Here is a 22,711-nt window from a genome sequence, read left to right on the forward strand (position 1 = left end):
TGCTGATGACAACATCATCATAACAGAAGACTAGGTTGTGCTGAGTACATGCTTCAGAAATTAAAAGAAGAGTATGAAAGATAGGGCCTCATAATTAGCTTGACAAACACTGAATATCTGAGAGTTGGCAACAATACCATACAGCATCTGTAGGTTGGAGCCTGTAACATCAGGGTCTGTAAATCTTAAATATCTGGGGGGTTATGAAATCAGAAATGGAAAAAGTTAAGATGGCATAAAAAATAATAAAAGAGGGCAGGGCACGGATGCTGCATGACAAATGAACTTGGTCCTTTGGAAAAATTAAAAGGAACCAGACAGGCAGCATATCCTTTAGTTTCTGAGAACATCACTATATATGGAGCAGGAACATGGGTAATGAACAAACATCAGAGAAACAAACTGCTTGGACTAGAGATAGGCTTTTGTAGGCGTTGTGCCATCTCCAGGCTGAACGACATACCAAATGCCATAGTAATGCAACTTCTAAAACGATATGGACATATAGGAAGGATGGATGATAGCTGATGGCCAAAGTGTGGCAATGGACCCCAGCGGAAAGAAGAAAGTGTGGACGACCTGAGAGAAGTTGGAGTCTAAAGGTTCAGGATGCAATGGGATGCCAGAATCATTGGTTGATGCGATAGGTGGCAGGAGGATTAATATGATGCACAACTTTAGCAAACATTGAAACAATATTTTGAACATGACACTTAAACAAAAACAAAATATGTATTGCAAGCTTACTCTACTGCTGCAAAATTTATCCAGCCTATGCAAGCAACAATGTATTTTCTCTGCATAGAGGTAAACAGTATGAGACTTGAGTTTCTCCCAGCGTAAACGGTGCTCAAGTAACTTATGGAAATGAAGCTGGGTGACATCATTGACAACATACAACATTTCGACAGGAGCAGACCCTTCCATTTTCAAGGTGAAACTGCAGCAAGTAAGTTCTGTGCAAGGGAATTTAAAGCCTTGATTTTCAAAGAAATTCTGGAAAGATAAAAACACACAGACATGCTATAAACACTATCATCATCACAAATCAAATGAGACTGACATTAGAAGTTATCAGTAGTGAAATTAATAATCAATGGGTGGGACACAATAAACTCTGTCCCTCTATTTTTTGAGAAGGGAGAGAACAGGATTCCATGCAAAATTTAAACAACAAACGCCAATTTTATTTATAAGGTTACTTGCTAGTTAATTTCAACAGCTTCCTTGACAACACTATCCCAGTAGTTGACAGTGTATGCCAGAATCTCTGTGTTATATTCTATAGGATGACCACTGCCAAGACAATGTTCTGCAATGGCAGATTTGTGCAGCTGTTGTAAGTATGTGTGCTGGTTATCCTCTGTACGCTGGTCCTTCACAGTCCTGATAGTCTGATCAGTATATAACATGCCACAACTGCAGGGAATACAGTAGATACCCACCATACACAAAACAAGATCATCTTTTACAGAACCTAAAATATTCCTAATTGTAGATAGTGACTGAAGCACATACTTCTGTTTGAAATGCTCCCTATGTGTATGTGACAGAAGGCTGTAGACTTCGCCCATTATAATGAAAGGTGACTTTTAGATAGGATAACTCAGCTAACAAACTCTCAGTGTCCGAGATGAAATGGGCCCTGTGAACCAAGGTACGAAGTACCCTTTCACACTGAGCCCTTTGGTGATTACTATCCACTTCCTCTTCTCAATCAATTTCTTCCTGCAAATCGGGTATAACTTGTGCAATGGCAGTGTTGATTCAATTTTTCAGGTTGGCTATATTGTTTGGTAGGGCGAGACATACATATGGTCTTTAATGACACCCCGAAGAAAAAGTCCAGTGGTGTCAAATCTGGGGATTGAGGTGGCCACACAATTTTCCCTTCTTGGCCAGTCCATTGATCTGGGATGTGTTTATCGAGGAAACCTCGAATACCTGTGAGGAAATCAGGTTTTGCACTGTCTTGCTAGTAGGAAACCATCTCATCTCGATCATCATCATCATCATCATCATCATCATCATCATCATCATCATCATCATCGATGTTTGGAATTAAAAAATTTTCAAGCATATCCAGTTACACAATATCAGTGACAGTTTTCTCCAAGGAGAAGAAAAGGCTGTACACGTTCAGTTTGCCAGGGGCACAGAACACATTAACTTTGGGGCTGCCATGAACGTCTTCCAGGGCTGCGTATGGTTCTTCACTGCCTCATATTCTGCAGTTGCGGGTGTTCACCATGCCACTGATATGAAATGTTGACTCATGGCTGAAGATTATTGTGTTCAGGAATGTCTCATCATCCTGTTACTGATGCAACATTTCCACATGGAATTACACCTGAGCAGCCTTATCAGCATCACTAATGTGCTGTGCCATTGTGAATATACTTGGTTTCAAGTGTAAACGTCTACACAGTACTCATCAGATAAACAGTCTTTTGTGGAATACAGATTTCATGAGATGCATATTGTGTTGATTTTTGTGGTCTGTGGGCAAAGTTCTTCCTAACCTGTTTGACATAATCAGCAACATGTTGGCGACCTGGTAATTTATTACAGCACAGTGAACACTCTGTCCCAAGAAAGTTCTTGAGCCAAGAGTAAATTGCAGGCCTACTTGGAGGGTCATTAGCATATTCTGTGCAGAATTTACACAGAGCATTTGTTGCAGAGTTCATTTCATGAAACCAAAACACACAGTGGCTACGCTCTGTGCTACTGAAAGTAGTCATTTTGATTGTGCACTATGCTGGTGCTCCTGATGGCTTTCAGGCCGTTTGCTGTAAACAGACACATCTACTGATTCTGTGAGTTATCTCAATAAATTTCTATACCATTCCTTTTTAACTCACTCTGCTTACCTTCATGTCCTGTTATAAATCTCACGGAGAAAGCTTTTGGTGAAGCAGCTTTATCCATGTTAGGGTAATATACTTATATGGGTAAGGTGTCTGTTCTTTCAGACATGTCCAAAGGAACAGACACCACTGTGCCTGAAGAATGAACAGACACCATTGATGACCTGCAGTGGTGTAGAACGAAATTAGAATTATATTAATACCTTCAGCTGCTGATGGGCATTGATATATATATCAACAGGGACAGGTGAAAATGTGTGCCCCGATCGGGATTTGAACCTGAGATCTCCTGCTTACATGGCAGACGCTCTATCCATCTGAACCACCGAGGGCAAAGAGGATAGTGCGACTTCGGGGACCATCTCGCACACGCCTTCTGGACTTGGTAAGAATGTCTTCCACGAGTAGTGAGTGTGTTGGGGTGGGACACTACGAATGTAGTGTGTGGTCATACAATGTGTGAAAGTGGGTCTCGCGGGAGGCGTGCATGAGATAGTCACTGCAGTCGCGGTATCCTCTGTGTCCTCAGTGTCTCAGATGGATAGAGTGACTGCCATGTAAGCAGGAGATCCCGGGTTCGAGTCCTGGTTGGGACACACATTTTCACCTGTCCCCGTTGATATATATCAACGCCCGTCAGCAGCTGAAGGTATTAACATAATTCTAGTTTCATGTTATGGAACGGTTTAAATTTTGCATCGACTCCCAAACAGTTGCCAGAGGTTGATTTTATTACTTCTTCTAAAGAGGCTGTTTTTAAATCTGAAAGTAATGGCATATTTTTGCCTTCCATTACTAAGCGAACGTATTTCAATTCATTTGATAGCTCCCAGTGACAAAAATCCGTTTCATCATCATTTAACGTGAGAGCAGTAAATGAAGACGAAACAACAAAATCACTGAACGTAAAGATGGGTCACGTGGAGACGACCACAACTCTGACTGCTCTGTGCATCAGCCCCAGATTTACTATACTTCCAAACCGGGGCAATATTAGGTAGTGGGGCCCAGCCACATTTCGGTAACAACAAGCGGGAGAAGGTACTACGCATACGCGACTAAACTGCGCATGCGCAAGAGCCCGCCCGCAACTGCTCAAACAACTCTAATTTAAACAGTTGTCATGTCACGCTCATTGGAGGCAAGTTCTTATTATGAAGCATTGCATAGTCTTCATAAGCCTTCGACACACTGTGCTGTTCGCAGACGCTTGTATGAGCACTGTGTTGTATTGTTGTACACGATGCATTTCCTTTGGAACTAGTGTTTCTTTTTTTTTTTTTTTTTTTTTTTCCTTGCAGTATTATTGTCCAGTAGTGAGATACAGTAATATCCTTGGTTAGAGTATTGGTTCTTACCAGTCAAAAATCACAGAAATTTAACTGAAAACCAAAACCATTGAAAAATTCCCGGAATTCTAAATAATTCCCAGGTTTTTCCCAGTTTTCTCCCGGATGAAAAAATTTCCGGGTTTTTCCTGGGTCTCCCGATTGTCCCGGGTTGTATACACCCTGTATTAAAAGATGTGAAGTGAGGTGTGCCAGGATAGCTGAACAGTAACAGCACTGCTTGCAAAATGTGGAAGTTTGAGAGTAAGTTCTGATCTGGCACACTGTTTTAATCTGACAGGACATTTGTGACTCTACTTGTATTTTGACAGTTGTGACAATCCTACCACCACAAATGAGACTCATGACTAAAATACTCTTAAGGATGTTCCAGATAAGGTTACAACAATACACGAAAGTTTAGGATTACATAACCATGTATGATCTCCCACTTTTAGAATTCAGTGTGGCTTGAAGCTCTTATATGGTGCAATCATACCTTGTAAATGTCTTGTGGATTCAAAAAGGACCACAATATGTTCCTGGGAACTCTCCCTTTACACTGTGCTTATTAATACACAAAATTGGATGTTGCTGGAGTACAGTAATGAAGGAGCAGTGACCTACCATATCCCAGCAAATTTTCCTTATAGAGTTCTTGAGAAGACAAGTTGCATTTTCATATACCCCCTCTCCCCACTTCTGCCAAAAAAGGCAGCACTAAACAAAACAATAAAATGAGGGGGTTTCTCCATAGCTCCAGCAAATGAGCTGATCAACAGTGCTCTAACACATCCTTTCTATGTTGATGTGTGTTAGCGTGTTTACCAAATATAATTAGGAAAGAAGTTTAGAACTTCTTGAATTCTAGAGGTAGAAGTATATTTACCGAGAAAATTTGGCCCAGAAAGTAATGTGCATGACGAGCAACTTCCTGGCACAGTATGTGGTACAGATCCATAGTACGGGTGAATTTCATGAGGACAAATAAGTTATGCTTGAAGTGACAACTCTGGTTCTGTATTTCAAAATGAAGTCTAGATAATGCAGTTTGTGATTGTTTCTTCAGTATATCAAAATTGACTTATTTGCTACCATTATCATTCTATAAAGTTGACTGAAACAGGTACAGTGGAAATACATTGTAGCTAAGACCAATGGGCTCAGAAGATAATGTATGGTGTTCTTCTTTAAAAGAATGACTAGACTAACTTCTTTAGTGGATTTAAATACTTGAAATTCATTCACGCTGATTTTTCAAGTCAAAGTTTTGAGATGTGACTTCAGGAGACAAATAGTAGAGAAATATATATTTCCATGGGTGCGATGATCTGTCCAGACTAATGTGCTGTATCAAATCAATTGTTAAATTTGTTTTCTGATGAAGTTCCTGTCCATGTGACTAAATCACTCAGTGGTGAGATTCATATATAAGGTGTAGGAAAGAAAAAAAATGTGTAAATTTATGGATTAATACCGATCACAGTAGCATCCCCTAAGGCTTGCAATATGTAAAGTAAAAATGAATAGTAAGGGATTCCAGCAGAGATCAACAGTTAAAAGCATTGCAGTATAGATTCATAAAATTCTTATTAATTAATATTACAATTTTCCAGTTCACATAAAAAGTTCACTCTTGCCTAAAATAGAAAATGATAGTTATCACAGGAAAATTCAATCAAGAAAACTAACAAATTATGGGACATAATTGCTTGCCAGTGGATATTTTCAAGAGAAGAAAAGTGTAGCACTGCTGACGGACACATGTAGAAGTTAAAGTTATACACTAGCAAGTTTTCAGAACTAGTAGTTCCTTCCTTGGTAAGGAGACAGGGATATACTGGGGAAGGTTAAAAAAGAAGAGGAAGACACTCAATCCTAGGATGGCAGAAACTCAAAGAGTGTACATCATCAGTCTCATTCACAGCTAATACTATAACAGTGCCATTCTAATGGATGTATCTACATCTATGTCTATACTCTGCAAACCACTGCAAGGTTCATGGCAAGAAAGATTGTTTGAATGCCTCTGTGCTTGCAGCAATTATTCTAACCTTATCCTCATGATCTCTATGTGAGCGATATGTAGGGGGTTGTAGTATATTAGTAGTCATCATTTAAAGTTGGTTCTTGGAGCTTTGTTAGTAGACTTCTCAGGATAGTTTATGCCTATCTTCAAGAGGTTTCAAGTTCAATTCCTTCAGTATCTTTGTAACACTCTCCCATTGTTTAAACAAACCAGTGACCATTCCTGCTGCCCTTCTCTGTATACATTCAACATCCCCGGTTAGTCCTATCTGGTATGGGTCCCTCACTCTCGGGCAATATTCTAGAATGTCTTGCACAAGTGATTTGTGAACAATCTACTTTGTAGACTGATTGCACTACCCCAGTATTCTACTAATAAATGGAAGTCTACCACCTGCTTTACCCACAACTGAGCCTATGTGATAATTCCATTTCATATCCCTGCAAAGTGCTACACACAGGTATTTGCCTCACTTAGTCGATTCCAACAGTGGCTCACCGTTGTTGTAATCTTAAAACACAACGTTTTTTTCATTTTGTGAAGTGCAAAATTTTACATTTCTAAGCATTTACAGCAAGTTGCCAATCTCTGTACCACACTGAAATCTAATCAAGATCTGAATGAATATTTAAGCAGCTTCTTTCAGATAGTACTTCATTATAGATAACTGCATCATCTGCAAAATGCCTCAGTTTATTATTAATATTGTCTGCAAGGTCATTACTATAAATATGAACAGCACGGGTCCCAACACACTTCCCTGGGGCACACTCGAACTTACTTCTGCATGTGACGACTCTTTATCCAAGATACTGTGCTGTACCCTCCCTACCAAAGTGCTCCATCCAAGATAACATGCTGTTTCCTCTCTACCAAAACATTCTCAATCCAGTCACAAATTTCACTTGATACCCCACATGACTGTACTTTTGATAATAAGTTAGGTGTGATACTGAGTCAAATGCTTTTCAGAAGTCAAGAAATACTGCACCTACCTGTTTGCTTTGATCCAAAGCTTACAGTATGTCACGTGAGAAAAGTGCGAGCAGGGTTTCACATGATCGATGTTTTTGAAAACCATGCCGGTTGGCACTGAGGTGGTCATTCTGTTCAAGATACCTCATTATGTTTGAGGCAGAATATGTCCCAAGACTGTACAAAAGATCAATGTCAAGGATATTGGATGGTAGTTTTGTGGATCACTTCAACTACCCTTCTTGTAGAAAAGTGTGACTTGTGCCTTTTTCCAAGAACTGGGTGCAGTTTTTTGTTTGACGGATCTACACTCCTGGAAATTGAAATAAGAACACCGTGAATTCATTGTCCCAGGAAGGGGAAACTTTATTGACACATTCCTGGGGTCAGATACATCACATGATCACACTGACAGAACCACAGGCACATAGACACAGGCAACAGAGCATTCACAATGTCGGCACTAGTACAGTGTATATCCACCTTTCGCAGCCATGCAGGCTGCTATTCTCCCATGGAGACAATCGTAGAGATGCTGGATGTAGTCCTGTGGAACGGCTTGCCATGCCATTTCCACCTGGCGCCTCAGTTGGACCAGCGTTCATGCTGGACGTGCAGACCGCGTGAGACGACGCTTCATCCAGTCCCGAACATGCTCAATGGGGGACAGATCCGGAGATCTTGCTGGCCAGGGTAGTTGACTTACACCTGGTGTAGAGCAGCAACTTGACATGGCATCAATCCAACAAGTTGATAGAAGTCTCCTGCAGAAATAGTGGGAAATGCAGCCTCTAAAGGCACCCGTAATTGTGAAAGTGTTGCTAGTGCAGGATGCTGTGCATGAACTGACCTCTCAATTTTGTTCCAAAAATATTTGATGGGATCCATGATGGGCAATGCGGATGGCAAAATCATTTGCTCAAACTGTCCAGAATGTTCTTCAAACCAGTTGCCAACTGTTGTGGCCTGGTGACATGATATCACTATCCGGGAACATGAGGCGCATGAATGGCTGCAAAAGTCTCCAAGTAGACACACATAACTATTTCCAGTCAATGGTTGATTCTGCTGGACCAGAGGACCCAGTCAATTCCATATAAACACAGCCCACACAATTATGGAGCTGCCGCCAGCTTGCTCAGTGTCTAGTTGACAACTTGTTTCTAAAGCTTTGTGGGGATTGTGTCACACACTAACCATACCAACAGCTCTTACCAACTGAAAGTGGGACTCATCTGACCAGGCACAGGTTTTCCAGTCATCTAGGGTCCAACAGATATAGTCACAAGACCAGGAGAGGCACTGCAAGCAATTTGCTGTTAGTAAAGGCACTCGTGTTGGTCGTATGCTGCTATAGCCAATTAACGCCACATTTTGCCTCACTTTCATAGTGGATATGATCATCGTACATCGCAAATTGATTTCTATGGTTATTTCACACAGTGGTGCTTTATTTTAGCACAGACAACTCTACCCTGGCCTTATAATGTTGAATTCCCCAATGATTTTCAAAATGAAATGGCCCATACATCTAGCTTTAACTACCATTCCATGTTCAAAGTCTGTCAATTCCTGTTGTGTGGACATAATCACATAAAAATGACAGCTCTGACAATACACTGCCCCATTATACCTTGTGTAAGCAATATTAACACCATCTGTATATGTGAATATCACTATCCCATGATTATTGTCACCTCAGTGTTACGTACTCTGGTTGCTGTTCATTCTTCACTGAAAGAGTGCTTCCTAAAATATTAAATTTATTACATGCACTATTCCTAGTGTTAGGCAGCAAGAGCACAGAGAAATTGTACAGCTATTTCCCACCTTATGTGCACTGACTGAAAACCATCATGAATAGTATCATTTCTGCAATAATTTATAAACAAACATGGACAGGAGCACATCTACATCTACATCTACATCTACATCCATACTCCGAAAGCCACCTGACGGTGTGTGTCGGAGGGTACCCTGAGTACCTCTATCGGTTCTCCCTTCTATTCCAGTCTCGTATTGTACGTGGAAAGAAGGATTGTCGGTATGCTTCTGTGTGGGCTCTAATCTCTCTGATTTTATCCTCATGGTCTCTTCGCGAGATATACGTAGGAGGGAGCAATATACTGCTTGACTCTTCGGTGAAGGTATGTTCTCGAAACTTTAACAAAAGCCCGTACCGAGCTACTGAGCGTCTCTCCTGCAGAGTCTTCCACTGGAGTTTATCTATCATCTCCGTAACGCTTTCGCAATTACTAAATGATCCTGTAACGAAGCGCGCTGCTCTCCGTTCGATCTTCTCTATCTCTTCTATCAACCCTACCTGGTGCGGATCACACACTCCTGAGCAGTATTCAAGCATTGGGCGAACAAGCGTACTGTAACCTACTTCCTTTGTTGTCGGATTGCATTTCCTTAAGATTCTTCCAATGAATCTCAGTCTGGCATCTGCTTTACCGACGATCAACTTTATATGATCATTCCATTTTAAATCACTCCTAATGAGTACTCCCAGATAATTTATGGAATTAACTACTTCCAGTTGCTGACCTGCTATTTTGTAGCTAAATGATAAGGGACCTATCTTTCTATGTATTCGCATCACATTACACTTGTCTACATTGAGATTCAATTGCCATTCCGTGCACCATGCGTCAATTCGCTGCAGATCCTCCTGCATTTCAGTACAATTTTCCATTGTTGCAACCTCTCGATACACCACAGCATCATCTGCAAAAAGCCTCAGTGAACTTCCGATGTCATCCACCAGGTCATTTATGTGTATTGTGAATAGCAACGGTCCTATGACACTCCCCTGGGGCACACCTGAAATCACTCTTACTTCGGAAGACTTCTCTCCAATGAGAATGACATGCTGCGTTCTGTTATCTAGGAACTCCTCAATCCAATCACACAATTGATCTGATAGTCCGTATGCTCTTACTTTGTTCATTAAACGACTGTGGGGAACTGTGTCAAACGCCTTGCGGAAGTCAAGAAACACGGCATCTACCTGTGAACCCGTGTCTAAGGCCCTCTGAGTCTCGTGGACGAATAGCGAGAGCTGGGTTTCACACGACCGTCTTTTTCGAAACCCATGCTGATTCCTACAGAGTAGATTTCTAGTCTCCAGAAAAGACATTATACTCGAACATAATACGTGTTCCAAAATTCTACAACTGATCGACGTTAGAGATATAGGTCTATAGTTCTGCACATCTGTTTGACGTCCCTTCTTGAAAACGGGGATGACCTGTGCCCTTTTCCAATCCTTTGGAACGCTTCGCTCTTCTAGAGACCTACGGTACACCGCTGCAAGAAGGGGGGCAAGTTCCTTCGCGTACTCTGTGTAAAATCCAACTGGTATTCCATCAGGACCAGCGGCCTTTCCTCTTTTGAGCGATTTTAATTGTTTCTCTATCCCTCTGTCGTCTATTTCGATATCTACCATTTTGTCAACTGTGCGACAATCTAGAGAAGGAACTACAGTGCAGTCTTCCTCTGTGAAACAGCTTTGGAAGAAGACATTTAGTAATTCGGCCTTTAGTCTGTCATCCTCTGTTTCAGTACCATTTTGGTCACAGAGTGTCTGGACATTTTGTTTTGATCCACCTACCGCTTTGACATAGGACCAAAATTTCTTAGGATTTTCTGCCAAGTCAGTACATAGAACTTTACTTTCGAATTCATTGAAAGCCTCTCGCATAGCCCTCCTCACACTGCATTTCGCTTCGCGTAATTTTTGTTTGTCTGCAAGGCTTTGGCTATGTTTATGTTTGCTGTGAAGTTCCCTTTGCTTCCGCAGCAGTTTTCTAACTCGGTTGTTGTACCACGGTGGCTCTTTCCCATCTCTTACGATCCTGCTTGGCACATACTCATCTAACGCATATTGTACCATGGTTTTGAACTTTGTCCACTGATCCTCAACACTGTCTGTACTTGAGACAAAACTTTTGTGTTGAGCCACCAAGTACTCTGAAATCTGCTTTTTGTCACTTTTGCTAAACAGAAAAATCTTCCTACCTTTTTTAATATTTCTATTTACGGCTGAAATCATCGATGCAGTAACCGCTTTATGATCGCTGATTCCCTGTTCTGCATTAACTGATTCAAATAGTTCGGGTCTGTTTGTCACCAGAAGGTCTAATATGTTATCGCCACGAGTCGGTTTTCTATTTAACTGCTCAAGGTAGTTTTCAGATAAAGCACTTAAAAACATTTCACTAGATTCTTTGTCCCTGCCACCCGTTATGAACGTCTGAGTCTCCCAGTCTATATCCGGCAAATTAAAATCTCCACCCAGAACTATAACATGGTGGGGAAATCTACTCGAAATATTTTCCAAATTATTCTTCAGGTGCTGAGCCACAACAGCTGCTGAACCCGGGGGCCTATAGAGACATCCAATTACCATGTCTGAGCCTGCTTTAACCGTGACCTTCACCCAAATCATTTCACAATTCGAATCTCCGTCAATTTCCTTCGATACTATTGCACTTCTTATCGCTATAAACACGCCTCCCCCTTCACTGTCCAGCCTATCTCTGCGGTATACATCATGAGAGATCACTGCCATTTTCATGTCTATAGTACCTTGATCTGGATAATATAAATAGTTTGTTAAGCTGAAACTAGACATGTAACTAAGAATAATAAATGTAACATCCTAATTGAAAAAAAATGTCATATTCATTTGGCACATTGGGTTAAACAGTACAAATAAGCGGACATTTCTGGACTAATCAGTAAGAGAATTATAATAGATGGCTACAAAAACAGTTAATGAAAATGTTTCAATACACAAAAATGAAAATGAACCTTGTGTTAAGTTCTGTGCCATTTTTCATAACCAGTTGTAGATGAACTGTCAATTTTTCTATCTCAGAGGATACACAGTCAGAAAGAGATTCATAAAATGGTCTGCATTAATGCTAAAGAAGAATAAAAGATAGTTTTGTGAAAATTATTATGTTGATATGTAAATCAAAGAATACTAAAAGTGAAGTTTTAAGCTATTTGTCAACAACCAAATTTTAATATGATGAAAAGCGAAGGGAAGTAGTAAAGTGAGAGGAAATTAATGCAACATACGTTGCTGTTGAGTGCAAAAAAAAGAGAGAGATTGCAGCAGAACAGTAAGGATTTAAAGCATGTGAAGACTGTAAGGGAAGAAATTTATAAAGTAGGCAGTGTTGATGGAAAATTAAATGTTGTACCATGTTTTTTTTTATTAGGTCACATTCTCATCTGTCTATCTGTTCGGTACAAATTTTGCAACTTATTTAAAGTAACTTCTCAATGAGCCAGAGACTTGAAATTTTAAACACCAGAAATGAATGAAAAAGTAATATTAATTTGCTTTCTTGTTTGGCGTGTGGCGGAGGTACTTTGTGTACCACTGCTATTTAGTCTTTTCTCTGTTTCAGTGGCAAATGAGTTGCGGGCAGAACAATTGCTGGTAAGCCTCCATGTGAGCTTGAATCTCTATCTTTGGCTTCACAGTTTGTGTGTGTGTGTGTGTGTGTGTGTGTGTGTGTGAGTGTGTGTGTGAGTGTGTGTGTGATATACGCAGCAGGAAGCAATATACTGGTTGAGTCAGGTGAAGAGAACTGAAATAAGCCTAAAATTTATTACATATCTCTGCTACAATCGCATCAAAATGCTTTAAATCAATTGCAAAATTACACACACACACACACACACACACACACACACACACACACACACACACACTAAAAAGCAGAAAGTAATTATTTAAATAAAAATGTATTTTTAATATATCATGTTTTTATATCAGACTAGAAAGTATAATATAATTTCTTCTTGCCCCATACAGATAGTCCTGAAAATGTACAATCATGAGCTTTTAATAGCTTCAAAGTACTTGTGAGATTTAAAATGAAAAATGTGGGGCACACATAATACATAATTCATATATGAATTGTTCACATCCATACAATTACGCTACCTGTCATCAATGCTTGAGCAGTTCACCTACTTGCTATTATCTGCTCCATGTGCTGCACCCTTTCACATTATAACTCTTACAAATATTTTCATAACTATTAAAAATTGAGAATCACAAATTTTCAGGACAACCTGCATATGGTCAGGTGTCTTTAAGGAGTTTTGGGAAATTTACACTTTTTAGTGCAATTTAAAAAATGTGACATATTAAATATATTTCTACAGCACTTTCAATCTTATTTTTCCCTGAAACAAATAAGGACAAAATCAAACAGAAGCAAGGGTAAGGAGTGGATAGCTCTTGGGACAAGTGTCTTGTGCTAGGAAGAGAGAGCTCAACACCCTGAGAACAAGCAGCAGTTAAGATTTTTAACTCCATTACCATCATTAATGTCAAATCATCTACCATGCCTCCATCCTTGCTACCTTCCCTGTTTTCCTTTCCCTGTTGTGAGTAACTAAATCCACTTTCCCTTCATCCCTTTCTTTCTCCTCTCTCCTCCCTGATGAAGGAACATTTATTCCGAAAGCTAGGAACTTAAATTTTCGTTTTTTTTTTTTTTTTTTTTTTTTTTTTTTTTTTTTTTTTGTGTTTCTATCCGCTGTACTGAGCTGAGGTAAGTACTGGCCAGCCCCTCTATCTCTTTGTTAGTAATTGTTTCACATCTTTATATGAGATTTTCCATTAATTAGTTTAATCATCTACTCTCGTTATTAAAGAACCATAGCACACACAGTATTCTCAAAAAACATAAAATATTCCAAGAACAAGGGAAAAATTCTTTAGAATGATGTAAAAAAAACAACAACATAGTAATCAAAATGAAACTGAACGCCCTCCTACCCCCCCCCCCCCCCCCCCCAAACCTGAAGGTAGCTCAGGTAGAAATAGTGACACCATAGTCTAACATAACAGTCACAACACTTCGCCTTGATTTGGTTGCCTACTGCACTAGCAGTGCGTCAAGTGGAACGTAAGTAAGTTAAACTGTTGAGTTCAGCCTGAGAGTAATATACCATCATGTTACTAAACTGTATCGTCAGGACAGTCACTTGCAAACTACATGTACATTGATGATTAATGTTTCGTTTTAGGAGCAGAAAACTGATAGTGAACAGCAGATGAGAACATCTTATGAAAAAAGACCCTGTTTTCCTTTAAATAATGCTAAGTTTTGTCCACTACACATCAAACAAAACCAGTTCATAGACACAGACAATAATAAACTCATGTGGAATGCAGCTAACCACATTGCTTGGCATTCCAGATAAGCCATCTCAACTGATACTGAAGAGGAAACTGCCACAAAGGTTCTACAATCCGTCTACAACTGTAAAACACTCCCATGGCACAGAAACATCCATTCAACTCTCCATATATCAGTGCCAGATTCATCTGAATCGTCAACACAGACATGCTTTGCCGATAAAGTGGTAAAATTAAGTGCAGTCATTCATGCCTAGGAAAAGTATGTGGAGTATAAGAACATACAGATAGCTAGACTTCGTGCAAAACTGTTACATGACAAGGAAAGTGCCTATCATTTTAAGTAGAAATAACAACATAAACTGTATCAGAAGGATCAAGAGAAGAGGAATAAACAAATTTTGAAGACTATAGGATCCCGATATTTAAGAAAAGAGCCCCCGACTTCTTGTTAAGCCAGATTAGCATGCCATCTGCAGTATGGAAAGACAAAAATAATCTGTTTGCTCTAAATTTATTATATTACAGCATTCAGGCATACAGATTTTGTTAAAATATTTCATGTTTCCATCAGTGCATACATTACAGAGGTATTTGGAAGACATACGAATAACACGTGGGGAAGTGACAATATGTTCCACCTTTTAAAGCAAAAGGTACAGCAGTTCTCCGAAACTGATAAACTAGTGCATGTGTCATTGGATGAAAAGTCTCTAATGGCAAATTTAACATAGACAGAACTTGTGACAGTGTTATTGGCTTTGAGAACTTGGTGTTTAGACTCACAGTATATTTCTCCCACTATTTGGCAGTTTCTTATCCCACGTAGACTAATATAAAGATGAAGGTCGTACTTGTGGCAGCAGGCGACAATGACTGAAGCACAGCAGGCCTATGGAATGACAAATGGGGCATCGATCCCTTTTGCATGTAGAGGTACATGTCTGTGAAGCTGTGTTTATATTCCGTTGATATCAACGTGGCAAGCTGCAGTTCTATCCAACATCAAAAGTGTTTCTTCACGAATGTGTTGTAACACATGCCACTGGTTTCATGATTTTAATCACTACTTGCACTTATTTTAGAATCATTTTTAGAAACATCTATGTCTGCTGATATTACACACAGTCTTGGAGGCACAAAAAATTCAAATATTTTGTAAAAAAAACATACAAAAGAGATGCAAAACAAATTTTATGTTTACAACGCTTCTGAAGTTCCCCTTTCTTGCCACTTCGAGCACTACTGTTGCTCCAGCTGTCAAACTGTAACAAATTTTACAGCAGTGAGTGTCGCAACTGTTATGTTAGACTGTGGTGATACTTTCAAATCACTGGTCACCAAACTCAATGATTACTTTCTCACAGGACTACAAGCACTGCACCCAGTAATAAACAAGTAAATACAGATGCAGTGCATGCACTGTCAACAGACAATAGTTACAAAGTACAACCCCTAAGGAGATTACAGAATCCATCAGGTTACTAAACAGTTGTAATCCTGTTGGCTAGAATGGTGTTCCGGGCAGAATATTGAAATCTTGTGCTAACTTTATAGAATAACCCTTAAACTATATTTTTAGTCAGTCAATAACTCAGGGCATATTTTGTGACAGACCTAAATATGCTGTAATAACACCCATCTACAAAACTAGAGACAAGCAAACCACTTCTAAGTGCGGATCTATACCAATCTTTTCAAAAGCATTAGAGAAAGTGGTGTGTGATGGATTAATGACTCATTTAACTGAGTAGAACTTGTTAAGCTCCTCTCAGATTGGCTTTCATATAGGATTCTCCACAAAGAAAGTAATCCAAGATCTCACAGATGAAGTGCCAGCTGGGCTAAACAAGAAAAAATATTCTGTTGTATATTCTGTTTCGTTGCCAAAGCCTCTGAATGTGTGGATTACAAAATTCTACTTAGGACACTAAAGTTTTATGAGATTAATGGCATCACTCTTGCAAGGATGCAATCTTACCTCCATAACAGAAAGCAGGGGGACCCATTAACAGACTGTATTTCAGGCATGAATATATGATCAGACAGGAAGGAGGGTTGGGGGTGAGGGGTAGAACATAAGATGTGGACTGCTATGGGGATTCGTATGGAGTTTACACTTCTTTCTACCTATATAAATAATCTTCCAAAGTCTTTAAAGGGAAGTTAAAAAACTGTAATGTTTGTTGATGACACAATGATATTAATGAAGGGTCCAAACTCAACAACAGCAGACACAGCTCAGAATACAGATGCACAGACATACAAGTGGTTCACAGCTTACACTTTAAGCCTTAATTTCACAAAGACTAATATTATGCAATTTCAAACAAAAAAATAATGACTTTTTAGCACCAGAAGTAGATATTAATGGTCATACATCACACAGTAAAGAGACAGTTTATTATTAATACAATACATACACAGATTATGTTTCTATGATGTCTTTATCTTATGTTAATGTATACTTTGACTTGTTTCACATTACTGAAGGTTATCCTTCTTGAAGGGATCAATGGAACACACAAATGAATGAATGAATCTAACACTGACACCATACAGAGAGAGAGAGAGAGAGAGAGAGAGAGAGAGAGAGAGAGAGAGAGAGAGTTTGTTAAGGCAATACAAGTTGTAAGGGAGACATAACATTAACGCTTAATTTTACCTTACACCTTAGGAAATACGTAGACCATCATCATATTAAAAGCAAATCACAAAAACTACAACCACATTCAGTACACACACAAAAGCAGTTAACTACTTTTCACTTGGTAATTAATGCTTGTCTCTCACTGCCACGAAGCAACTGTGCACTCTTCTAAAGGCCATTCCTCTTTTCAGCTACCAGCTTCTCACTAAATTCCAACTTTACATAACACTTCAACTATTTGCTTAAGGGTTATCTGTCTGTCTCATGGCAGTTCTTTCGATCTTCATGTTTTCTGTACTTACTTCTTATTTCATCATGCTTCTGCATTTTTGAACAATATACTGCAGTAACATGAACGTAGGCAATTCTTCCCCCAGAAGACACACACACACACACACACACACACACACACACACACACACACACACAGACCAAATTAGCAACATGTTCTCATATGAGAAAATATCTATTTGTGTATACTATATTCAAACCAAAATATTTTCCATGGGGCGATACACTCTTCTGTGCATTTTTCTTGTGGAACACATACCTAAATTTGTCTTCAATTTATAATTAAATAAAAAAACTTTACTACTACTCCAATATGATATTACCTTTGGTGGTGGTGACAGCAAGTTCCACTTCTCATTGCCTTCATTATCATTGTTGTATACCTCTTGTAAACAGGTAACATAGTCTTCATTTGAGGTACATGGTGGTTCTTCATTATTGTCAACCTGTGAATTTCCAATACTACATCAACAGTGCAATGATATATATGAGACAAGATGTAGATAAACTAACAGAAGTGCAACGGAAGGGGAGGGGTGGGGTGGGGGCAAAAAAACTAAGATTAAAACAAAATAATCATAACAGGATTACTATCACATCGGAAAGGTATCTTCAACTGGACTCTAATCTTAGCACCTTTCGCCAGTTAGATTTTATTCCTCCGATGTTGAACCAGTATAACGACAATGTTTGTTGGAATATGAAATAGAAGATATGAATCTTGGGGAATTCATACCTGCTATCTCACTTCATATATTCTTCTATTTAATATAGCAAATAACATTGTCATTATATTGTTTAACATTAGTTTGAGAATTATCCCAGTCTTAGAAAAGACCATTACATAAGCTATTATCTAAAGAAGCAAGATATATTAATGTTAGCTTGAAAAATCGAACAACAGAAATTCCAGATTGGAATATCAAAGATATAATGAAAGATTGCTACTCACTATAATGATGACACATTGAGTTGCAGACAGGCAGAACAAGAAGATTGTTACGATTTAGCTTTCAGCCAAAGTCTTCTTCAGAAAATAAAAAACACACACACACACACACACACACACACACACACACACACACACACACACACACACACACACACACACACATTCATTTACACAAGCATACCTTAAGCATACGTGACCAGCACATCTCCGGCTGTTAGAAACAGTATTTTTGTTGTGTTTCTCTGAAACTCAACGTGTCATCTTTATGGTGAGTAGTAACAATCTAACCTCTTCCATATATTTCTGGCTTGAAAAATAATCTACTAGAGTTACAGTTCAATATCTGTCATAGTCTCTTACCTTCACATCAAAGACACTATTGGCAAACAATTCAGAAATCCTATGTGCTCACACACCTACTTATACTTTAACCTAGACAAATAACTGTGAAGTATCCTTTTAAACAATAACGGAATATGCAAAAACCTGCTCCTAAACAACATCAGACATACATCATTTTCTGTGATACATCAGGCATCTGGAACCTAACTGAGGATTACACTAGAGTTGAATAAAATAATAGGAATGCAAATCACATATTCTGGTGCATGGATACCTCTGGTTTCGAAGACTACCCAAATTCTCCTTTGGTAATTTCAGGAGTACTGAAGAAGTATGATAGGACTATTACTGTTTACAATATATGTAAATGATCTAGTGGATAAAATAGGAAGCTCCATATGGCTATCCAGACAATGCAATTGTTTGTACGAAGATAACAGTGCCATAATGCTGTTATCAAATTACAGGTAGACAGGCACTAGATAGGATGATGGTATGGCAACATGACGGCAAGGTCTTCAGCACACACACGAATATACCTTGAGATGAGAGTCGGAAAAATACACTAAACAGGAGTATAAAACAGGTAATAAGATATGGAAAGCCATGTGTACCTACATGGTAGCACGAAACTAAGTATCATGCTAATATTAAAATATCAACTAAACGTGAAAAAAGTGTTAGGAGGAGTTAAAACAATATAGCAGATGGATGTGGTTGGCAGACTGCTGGAATTTAAAAAAATAAATAAATAAAAAAGAGGATGAGCCAGCCATTCTGCAACATACTAAAGCCTCCAGTCTAAAAGCTTAGGCCAGAATCCAGACACATTACAGAACTTTAAAACTTGAGTCACACTCGTCTCATCACCAGCTAAAATAGAGGGCAGATCCCCATCGATATTTCTTCTGCTCTTGCATCAAGGTATAAAAAGCACTCTGCAAAAACTGGCATACAGATATTTGTACACTACAAGCACCACAAAAAGGAGATCCTCACGTTGTAGCAAAAAGCCATGTGCAAGAAGGCAGTGCCTAATGCGAAGACGTGTGAGAGTCACTTTACCCCATCTGAGCAACCAACAGGAGGAACGCTGCTGTCGGGTAGTTGACTTCATCAACTGTAGCTTATTGTCCATTACTGCCATCCATTCCGCATCCCACAACTGCATGAACATTCTATGTAGTGCAGAAACAACAGCCTGCAGGAGAACTGCACTTGCCTTGCCACCCCGCCGAATACCTTCTTTCGCTGTCATTGGAGCAAGTATAGTTGGTCATATATCAGCTGGGCAAATTTCTCAGCTGGGTATAGGTTCTGTAGAGATTGTAAGGCACTAAGGGAATCAGAGCAGATGAGAAACTGTTTGCCCCTCCAGTGCCTTAAGGATCATGTGGAGCTCCACTGAGAAAACAGTATACTAATCAAAATGGCAAACCCTGGTGACATGGTTGGGGAACACTAATAAGCAGCCAAGGGAATTCCCTTGTTTGGAACCATCAGTGTACACTACTGTGAAACTGTGATACACATCTAAAATGTTAAAAAACAGAGATTGAAATGTAAAATCTAGTGTACTATCTTTCTTTAACTGATCAAGTCTAAAATAAGTCTGGGCCTCTCAAGGAACCAAGGTGGAAATCTGCTCCAACCTCAATGTAAAACATTAACACTGGCCACACCAATCTCTAAAAGGCAATCCTTTGTGCACATCTCATAGGGCCTCGTTGCTCATTGCCAATTACAAAAAAGACTCTCCATTTGAGGCTGAGCAATGGTATGGTATGCAGGTGTGTATGGCATGGAGTGTGTTTTATATGCATGGTGCACCATTAGTAGCCATCGCCTGATGTGAAGTTGTGGTTCACCAGCCTCCGCACAGAGGCTTGGTATCGGGTTCATTTTTAATGCTTCAGTGGCCAACCAAATCCCTTCATGGTGCACCGTGTCCAGGATCTATAAATAAGAGGGCCTCGCAGACCCACACACCGTGCTCCCATAATCGAGCCGAGAGTGCACAAAGGCTCTGTAAAATCAGAGCAGACAAGTCCTGTCTGCCCCCTATGTACTGTGGCTAACATATTTTTAAATATTTAGAGCCTTAAGGAACTATTTTTCAGATCCTTAATATGGACAATCATGCGACTCTACAGCCAAATTTGAGGCTGAGAAACCTCACCATGTTTTTAAAATTAAGGACAGTGTCCCTTATCCTCAACTCCGGAAAGTTTAAAATGGAAAAAGAATGGTTAAAAAGAGTACACAAAAGAGTACAACCACTCTTCCATGAACATTCGTCCAAACGTCGAAGAGTTAGCTGGAACTGACTCATCGTCGCTGCAAGGCTTGAAGAAGAACAAAACACAGATAAGTCATCCACAAACAAAGAACACTGGACAGGACTTTTCACTACTGATGGAATATTAGTAATAGTTATGGCAAAGACAGTCACACTTAAAACATTACCTTGAAGGACAACATTCTCCTGCTCAAAGCAATGAAGCAGAATGTCACCAACTTGGTATCGAAAATACCATGGAGAGAGAAAGGACTGAATAAAAATGAGAAGACATCCACAAAACTCCAATTTGTGAAGCTGCTCAAAGATAAAATGTCTCCAAGTAGTATCACAAGCCTTCTCAATGTCAAAAAATATACCCAGAAGATGATACCAGTGCAGGAAATCCTGCTGGATAGCTGCCTCCAGGAGGGGCATGTTATCAAAGATGGAGCGATACCCCCTGAACCCAAACTGAAAGTGACTAAGCAGTTGCCTGGATTCTAAGATCCAGACAAAGCAGCGGACGGCCTTCCGCTACAAGATCTTTCCCATGCAGAAGTGAGGGCAACGCTGTGATAACTACTTGGGCACATGTGGTCTTTCCTAGGTTTTAAAAGAGGAAATGTGATCTGACACTGAAATTGCAGTGGAAAGTGCATGGAGGATCTCTCTATTTTGCCTTGTGAGGTGCCTCAGCTTACTGTAATGGACTGTCATGACCAGGGGATGTGTTACGAGCCATAGACAATGCAGAATCCAGCTCCCACATGGAAAATGAGCAGTGGTAATTTTCGTCAATGGTGGAGCAGAACTCCAAAGTGGCTCTCTCAGTAACTGCTCTGGGGTGTTGGAAATCTGAATCCTGACTGGCAGTTGCAGTAACTGTGGAAAAATAGGCTGCCATACTCTGGGTATGTCTGGTTTGGAGAGTGCCATTCCCCATTACAGAAGCCATGGGACACCTCCCTTCTCTTCCAGAAATTCTCCTGATGGTCTCCCATAAAGTGTAACTCTTTGTGGAACGATTTATGTTGTCCAGGAACTGTTGCCACGACCCCTTCTGGCTCTTGCGAATAGTCCTGTGACATTTTTCCCATGCCATCTGAAAGGCTACACAATTCTCTGCAATTGGCCAGGTCGAACCTACACAGAGCCACATGCCCAGTCCTTATTGAAGAGCAGCTCCACCAAGGAAGAGGCTAACTCTTCAGCTGTCGCATTGACTGTGGCATGGATGCTTCAGCAGTGTGGTGGATCATTTTGGTAATATAATCCACCTATACCTCTACATTGACATGATGTTCAAACTGGGCTCCAGTCTGCTCTACTGAGCACCCATCAAGGTGGTTTCCTTTTGGGCTCCACTCCATCTGGCAGGCGAATCCAGATTGGGAAGTGATCATTTCCATGCAATTCATCGACCACTTCCCATTTACCACATTGATCAATGTGAGGAAGAGAACAACCAAGTTGCAGTGCAGAAGTTCCTGCATTTAGCAAACAGGCACATGATGATATGAGAAGCCTCTCAATTACTCTATCCCTGGGGAAAGTAGTTGCAGAGCCGCAAAACACATTGTGTGCTCTAAAATCACCACAGAGGGTGAGGGGGGTGGGGGAGCTGTGTAAGGAGGTTGTTGAGAGCCTCTTCGTACGGCGCATCAAATGGGGACAGGTAAAGGGAACATATTGCCAAAGAATGACATACAAGCACTGATATGGCAACTTCGTGTAAATTCATCATAAGGGAGAGAGGTGAGGAGTGGTAGTCAGTACTGACTAAAATACCTATGCCTCCTCCAGCTCTCTCTCTCCACTC

At 39.9% G+C, this 22,711-nt stretch overlaps 1 protein-coding gene across 1 annotated transcript in view; it reads right to left on the reverse strand.

The window, feature by feature from the left end:
- Positions 1 to 17,760, reverse strand: part of LOC126355330 (uncharacterized) — a 423,957-nt gene extending 406,197 nt beyond the window's left edge. The window contains exon 1 of the mRNA XM_050005624.1: positions 17,641 to 17,760. Coding sequence (XP_049861581.1) covers positions 17,641 to 17,753 — 113 coding nt within the window. The 5' untranslated portion in view covers positions 17,754 to 17,760. The remainder of the gene's footprint in view (positions 1 to 17,640) is intronic.
- Positions 17,761 to 22,711: the final 4,951 nt, after the last annotated feature.

This window comes from Schistocerca gregaria, chromosome 3 (assembly GCF_023897955.1).
Source record: "Schistocerca gregaria isolate iqSchGreg1 chromosome 3, iqSchGreg1.2, whole genome shotgun sequence".
In the NCBI taxonomy this organism is placed as follows: domain Eukaryota; kingdom Metazoa; phylum Arthropoda; class Insecta; order Orthoptera; family Acrididae; genus Schistocerca; species Schistocerca gregaria.